The sequence below is a fragment of the Zootoca vivipara genome, chromosome 6 (genome assembly GCF_965207765.1).
Source record: "Zootoca vivipara chromosome 6, rZooViv2.hap1.1, whole genome shotgun sequence".
Lineage (NCBI taxonomy): Eukaryota > Metazoa > Chordata > Lepidosauria > Squamata > Lacertidae > Zootoca > Zootoca vivipara.
The window spans coordinates 24800912-24808102 of NC_142589.1; the positions used below are offsets into that span (position 1 = coordinate 24800912).

At 47.9% G+C, this 7191-nt stretch overlaps 1 protein-coding gene across 5 annotated transcripts in view; it reads left to right on the forward strand.

Annotated features, from left to right (window-relative positions):
• CCDC30 (coiled-coil domain containing 30) overlaps nucleotides 1-7191 on the forward strand; it is a 39334-nt gene that overhangs the window by 30827 nt on the left and 1316 nt on the right. For 4 of the 5 annotated variants that reach the window (XM_035116941.3, XM_088671798.1, XM_088671801.1 and 1 more), the window contains 7 exons: nucleotides 397-554; nucleotides 1217-1382; nucleotides 1859-1980; nucleotides 2445-2586; nucleotides 3084-3220; nucleotides 4398-4512; nucleotides 5234-5301. In XM_035116941.3, the coding sequence (XP_034972832.3) occupies nucleotides 397-554; nucleotides 1217-1382; nucleotides 1859-1980; nucleotides 2445-2586; nucleotides 3084-3220; nucleotides 4398-4512; nucleotides 5234-5301 (908 nt within the window). Of the gene's footprint in view, nucleotides 1-396; nucleotides 555-1216; nucleotides 1383-1858; nucleotides 1981-2444; nucleotides 2587-3083; nucleotides 3221-4397; nucleotides 4513-5202; nucleotides 5302-7191 lie in introns of all 5 variants that reach the window. The other variant, XM_088671799.1, reaches the window with a different exon arrangement.

Here is a 7191-nt window from a genome sequence, read left to right on the forward strand (position 1 = left end):
CTAGACGGGCCCCCTCTGACCTGATCCAGCAGGCTCTTCTTACGTTCTTAAGTAATGTTCTTTAGTTTGAAACATACTCCTTGCAGCTTCTGGCCCTCTTGCTGCTTTCTGATCAGTATCACTGGGTTGTTGTAGCCCATAAGGAGTTCCTTGTTCGTTCCTGCTGCATCTCCCACATTGAGGCAATGCTTTGCTTTCTACATATCTCTTCTTTCCAAATCTCTGCTGCTTCTGAGGCTGCTCTTTCCTCCCCTCCAACTTCTCTGGCAGACTGGGAAGGTGCATCTCATACAGCTGTGACTATTTAGTTCCTAAATTCTTCAGGCCCCTTTTGTTAATGGTTACCTACCTGGGCCACTTAGAGCCCTTGGTGTATCGCTTCACCCTTCTTCCTAGATTTTGGACCTGCAGCAAACACTGAAGGAATCTCACCACCAAGTACGGCTCTCCGAGACCAGCATCTTGGTGAGGAAGCAGCTGGAGGAACAGCTGAAGGAGGCCAGGGAAGAGGAAACCAAGGCCCAGCGGCAGTTCCAAGAGGAGCAGCGAAAAAGGTAGCAGAGATCACCTGAGTTTCTCTTCTGTAAGACAGGAACAAATTTTGTGGTGTAAGGGGATTTGGCCAGCTGGTAAGCAGCAGGGATTTGACCAGGAAACGTTTGCTCTTTATTCTTTATTAATTATTACATTTTTATTCCACTTTCTCTCCAAGAAGCTCGAGGTGGCATGCACATTTCTTCTCACTCCCATTTTATCCTCAAAACTCTATGAAGTAGGCTTGGCTGAGAGACTATGAATGGGGTAATCTGCATAGGGCTATTTTGAATTGGATAAGATTGAAATGATAACTTGCCATTTTGAATTGGATAATTGGCATTACCAAAGTTAAAAAAGGGGGGGATGCCCCAGAGAGTGATCCAATTTAGCATGTTTATTTTTAGTTATCTTTGGTAAACGAAGTGAAAAGCTTCAAAACTGCCAAACTTGCCAAATACCATATTTGCAATTGGCATCCAGTCATTAGGTCATGTCCAGTGCAAGTTCTACTCAAAGCTAGACCCATTGCCATTAACCCAGGTATATTACGGTAATAAGTTTACTCTGAGTAGAACTTAGTTGGATACAACCCGTTGTTACTAATGGCCATGGAAAAAATGAACCACACTGGATGATTTCCTGTTTTGCATCACTGGATTTTTCTCCTGTTGGCTGCCAGGAAGCTCCTGGATCAGCAGACAGAAGACCTGCAGCAGCAGCTCAGGCACTCCCGGGAGAGCGAGGCACAGCTGGCCAGGACCTTTGCTGAGCTGCAGATCCAGCATCAGCATCAGGAGGCCCAGTTGCGGATCCTGGAAGAAGAGAAGAAAACCCTCTCCAATGAGGTGAGAAAAGGTCGCTGCTAGGGATGGACAAATCCAGCAATGAATTCAGTTTACCATTTTTCCCATTTATGAGGACAGAAATAATAAGGCTTTTGTGATTACTTAGTGTACAGAAGCAGATGGTTTCAATTTTGTGTTCTCTTGCCTGTTACTTTGTCTCATATAAAGCAGTAGCTGATAACCTAACACATACTTTAAATCATGTATTATAGTTACCTGAACAATTATCACAACATCACAGAGACCCTTTCCTGGTAGCCTATACAGTGCCTCTTGGGTGAGCATATGGGAACAGGTAGCCCTTAGATGCTCTGGTTCCAGGCTCTGCAAGGTTGAGACCAGGGATTGTCCTTTTAGAACAGCAGATACATGTCCTCTGTCACAAGTGACCGCCTGCCAGCTTGTCCACATGGCTGGCCTCTGGCTGAATTTGGTTGGCAATTGACTGATGACCCCATGCCAAATCTCCTTTTCAGCATCTCCAGTGTCAGAAATACAGCCAGAAGATTTCAGGGCAGCTGTTGGGGTTGCAACAGGAGAGGGAAACCCTCCGGGAAGAGTATGAGCACATCCTGAAGGAGGTGGCCATTTCTGTCAGGTGACTACACAAAAGCATGGCTGTGGAACCTTTGGCCTGGGGCCTGAATCCAGCCCTCCAGGTTTATCTGCCTGTTCCTTGGGATTATCTCCAGGCCACACTCCTTCCTGGCTCTGCTTTGCTTTTGTCTGTCTGGACTGTGTCCTTGAACTCTGATCATGCCTTTTGCCTGCTTGGGTGGACGGCAGAGAGAGGGGTCCCTATGCAGAAACCAGCCTAGTGGGCAGTCACTGCTCTTCCCACCTTTGCCTCTGGCCTCGCCCACCTTTGCCTCTGGCCTCATCTGTAGATCTAAGTGCCACTGATGAAGAGGAAGCCACCCCCTGGACTGGTTGGAAGTCAGGAGTTGGGTGCTGACTAAGGGAGGGCAGAGGCTGGGTATGGATTGCCAGGCCTCCGCTGACTTGGCTGTGTGTCTTGAGCACCAGGGCCCCTTTTCTGATGACTGTGGCCTGTTTTCTCAGGAAACAGAAAGAGCGACAGCTCCGGCATAAGGCCAAGCTCCGGCGAGCGAAGGAGACCTTCATCTGCGAAGTGAAGCAGCGTGATGTCCGCATCAGGCACCTTGAGAACGAACTCAAGCTCTCCAAAAGTCAGTCAGAAAAGGTGAGAGCCCTCTCAGATGGTGGCTTATTTCTAAAAATAACAACAGTAATTGAATTGTTATAAAAAATAAGCTTTCCAATAAAATTTCTTGTTAGATGTTTTACAACTGCACCCCCCAGTCGTGTTGGATCATAAATGTCAAAGAAAAAAAAGGAGTTTAGTCTGCCAAAATGCTAGACGAAAAAAGCATGTAACAGAATAATAACACCAAAATCCATAATAGGGCAACCCCTTTTATTAGGCCCATCAAAATGTCACCATAAAATAATGTGAAAGCTTTCAAATCCTCTAGGTGCCAACTCTTAAATGTTTTCCTGTTTGCTTGAATGCCTCGTGCAAAATCCTGATGGTCTGGAGGGTCCTTGAGTGGGGTCCCTTTCCCCTTTGCATTTTAACCATGGTTTGATGGGGTTACAATTCTGGTGGGGGAACGGAAGAGGAGCAGAGAATGCTGGAAAACATGACGGGGCTTCTCTGTGTGGCATCCCTCCTTGCAGGATGCAATGCTGATTGCGCAAGTGACCACTGAAAACGACATTTTACTCCAAGAAAAGCGGAAGCTCACTCAGCAGCTCCACAAACTGGAGGAAGCGGAGCGGAGCAGCAAGCAGGACCTCTCCACAATCCAGAGCAGGTAGCAGCAGCTTTGTTTTTTGTTTTACAAAATTTTTTAAAAAATTGCAAGCCTTGCGATTCAGTCCCATGGAGCTTGAGGTGTCTGTGCTGTTTGGCATTCAGCCACAGGAGTTATCTTGACCACATTGGTCTTACCCTTGTTGTTTAAAATGTATGAAATGCACGCTTTGTCCAAATACATTGTCCAAATACTAAATTTGTCTCCTTTGTAATAGAACAGCCTTCACCAACCTCCCATACACACCTCGCTTGCACAGGATGATGGGAGTTGTAGTTCAAAACATCAGAAAGACACGAGGTTAACCAAGACTGATAAAGAGGAGCACTTGGATAAAAATGATACAAGATAAATCAGCATCCCATCTTTTCATTTCTTTTTTTACTTTTATAAAATTTTCTTTTAAAAGTATTTTAATTATTTCTTTATATTTTTTTTGTTGTGTAACATGATGGCAATTGTTAACAACCCAAAGGTGCAGTAGCAGGGTAATACAGCATATCCTATAAAAAGCAAGCAAGGAAACAAAAAACAATTAAGAGAGAAAAGTGGTAACACACCAATATAAATCAAGTATCCATATGTATCCATATTTCCTGAGCTGCCATGGATGGTGAATGTTGGGCATCTAAGTCTGAAGCAGAGGAAAGAAAACTCCATCAGATGACAAAAGTGTTTTGTATCTTCCCTCATCCCTCTGCAGACTGTTTTTTCCACAATAGCCAAAGTCCATAAATTCTTATACCGCAGATTTTTCAGGGCTTTCCTTTGCTGGGCTATTGAAATCCTAGCTGCAACTAACATCCATATTCAGTAATGACATTTGTGAGGAGGCATGAACAGGTGATTTTATTATTTTAGCTTTCTTCAAGCAGGGAGTGCATGCACCCTACCCCTGCTCTGGTTTACAGATGGGGTCAGGCTGCTCTCCATATGCCACAATTCCCTTCCTGGGAGGCAGGGGACGTCACCTCCTCCTGGTGACACTTGGGGCCAAAAGGAGAGAGAACGGGGAAAGTGGCTCTGGCTCCCAGCCAGAGTGACATCCCCCTTCCTCTCTCCTTCTGGCCCCCGGTCGCTTCCCTCCCTTGCAGTCCTGTGCCACATGCTTTCCCACAGCTTCGTCTTGGCAGGGATGAACGTGCCACTGAGGCATCTTCTCTGTGGCTTTTTCCAGAGTGCGGCTTCTGGACGAGGAGAACAAGCAGCTCCAGGAATGGACCCTGCAGCTGACGGGTCAGGTTGGGCTCCTGGAGCGGGCGCTGAGGAGCATTCATAGCCACAGCTTGGAGGTAAGGATGGGCTGCTGTGGCGGCTTTTGGTCTTCTCCTCAGCAGAATCAGGGCTTGGGGTTGCTCGTTGTTCCTCTCCTGCTGCGAGGGATGAAGATCTACCCCAGATCCTTGTGGCTCAGTCAGCATGTTTATGGGCCATCTTATGGGTCATTTCAGCTGGTCCACCAGGTCTCTGTTTCTTCTCTCTGGTTGCCACTTGGCTCTTTCTAGTAGCTATCTGTACTCCAATCACAGCCATGATTTCCCTTGTGGTATTTCATTTGCCACCAAGAATTTCAGTATAGATTCGGTCGGTCACACACACACACACTATCATGTATCATAGCTTTGCCCCCACTTACTCTGCTCACCAACTCCTCTTACCACTTTGGCAACTTCCCTTCCCCCACATCTGACCAACACCCCCCCATCTTTGCAGCCTCCCCATTTCCCTGCCCCTCCGCTCCTCCCCCTTTTAAATGAGAGGAGGCTGCTGCACAGAGCAGTTTGCTGAACTGCTGGGTAAAGGGCCTCTCACTGCTTGCTTGGGCCGGCTGTCCATTCCTCACACTGCAATTAGACAGGACTAACTTAGGTCCATTAATTTCATTGGGTCTAGTCTGAGTAAAATTGAGTTGGCTACAGCCCAAAGCATTTATGGATAACAGCCCAATTTCTTCCTCCCTCTCTTCTTTTTTTTTGTTAAAGGTCTTACTTTGTGCATGTTCCCCTTTTCCAGGAGCTGAAGAGTATCGGCTTCTCTGAATTCCAACCGCAAAGCAAAGTTCTCCCCCTTCGCAGCGTAAGGTACTGTGCCCCTGAGCTGTACACGTGGGGGGCTGGGGAGAGTGGAGGGATGGTGGAGGGAATAATAATAATAATAATATATTATTTCTATCCCACCCATCTGGCTGGGTTTCCCCAGCCACTCTGGGCAGCTTTCAACAGAACATTAAAAACAGAATAAAACTTCAAACATGAAAAACTTCCCTAAACAGGGCTGCCTTCAGATGTCTTCTAAAAGTCACATCTGATGGGAGGACATTACACAGGGCAGGCACCACTACCGAGAAGACCCTCTACCTGGTAACACCAGTTCTCGCAGTGAGGGAACCACCAGAAGGCCCTCGGTGCTGGACCTCAGTGTCCGGGCTGAATGATAGAGGTGGAGACGCTCCTTCAGATATACTGAGCCGAGGCCATTTAGGGCTTTAACAGTCAGTACCAACACTTTGAATTGTGCTTGGAAACGTACTGGGAGCCAGTGTAGGTCTTTCAAGACTGGTGTTATATGGTCTCAGCGGCCACTCCCAGTCACTAGTCCAGCTGCCGCATTCTGGATTAGTTGCAATTTCCAGGTCACCTTCAAAGGTGGACTCACGTAGAGTGCGTTGCAGTAGTCCAAGTGGGAGTTAACTAGAGCATGCACCACTCTGGCTAGATGGTCTGTGGGCAAGTAGGGTCTCAGCCTGCGTACTAGATGGAGCTGGTAGACAGCTGCCCTAGACACAGAATTGACCTGCGCCTTCATGGACAGCTGTAAGTCCAAAATGACTCCCAGGCTGCACACCTGCTCTTTCAGTTGCCTCATTCAGGACCAGGGAGTCCACCCCCCCCACACACACACCATCCCCCCAAAACAGTACTTCTGTCTTGTCAGGATTCAACCTCAATCTGTTAGCCACCATCCATCCTCCAACCGCCTCTAGGACCTTCACTGCCTTAACTGGTTCTGATTTAAAAGAGAGGTAAAGCTGGGTATCATCTGCATACTGATGAACACCCAGCCCAAACCCCCTGATGATTCCTTCCAGAGGCTTCATATAGATATTAAGAAGCATGGGGGAGAGGATGGAACCCTGAGGCACCCCACAAGTGAGAGCCCAGGGGTCTGAACCCTCATCCCCCACCACCACATTCTGGACATGGCCCAGGAGGAAGAAGCGGAACCACTGTATAACAGTGCCCCCAGCTCCTCTAGACGGTCCAGAAGGATGTCATGATCGATGGTATCAAAAGCCACTGAGAGATCCAGCAGAACTAGGAAACAGCTTTCACCCTTGTTCCTAGCCTGCCAGATATATGGACCAGCACAACCAAGGCGGTTTCAGTCCCATGGTGAGGCCTGAATCACGATCAGAAGGGATCCAAATGGTCCGCATCCTCCAGGCATGCCTGGAGTTGTTCAGCAACCACTTGCTCAATCACCTTGCCCAAGAATGGAAGATTTGAGACTGGGCGATAGTTGGCCCTATCGGCCGGGTCCAGAGATGTTTTTTAAGAAGTGGTTTAATGACCGCCTCTTTCAATGGGGCTGGGAAGACTCCCTCCCAGAGGGAAGCATTCACCACCCTGCAGAGCCCATCACCCAGCCCTTCCCGGCTTGCTTTTTTAGCCAGGATGGGAAAGGATCAAGGAGACAGGTGGTTGGTTTCACTCACCCAAGCAGCCTGTCCACATCCTCGGAGGTAACAGATTGGAATTTATCCCGTGCAACTAGACTAGACAGGACTCTAGCACTCTCGCGCCCTGGCCCCGCTCCCATGGTTTGGTCCACTATTTGCAGCAGAGAGACCCAATTAAATGGTCCTGAACCTGCTTGTGGATAAGAACCCACAACTCCTGATCGAATGGCGCAGTTCTTCAGGTTTTGCAATGCCACCTCAGGGTGCCCAAATGCATATAAAATCCATTGGA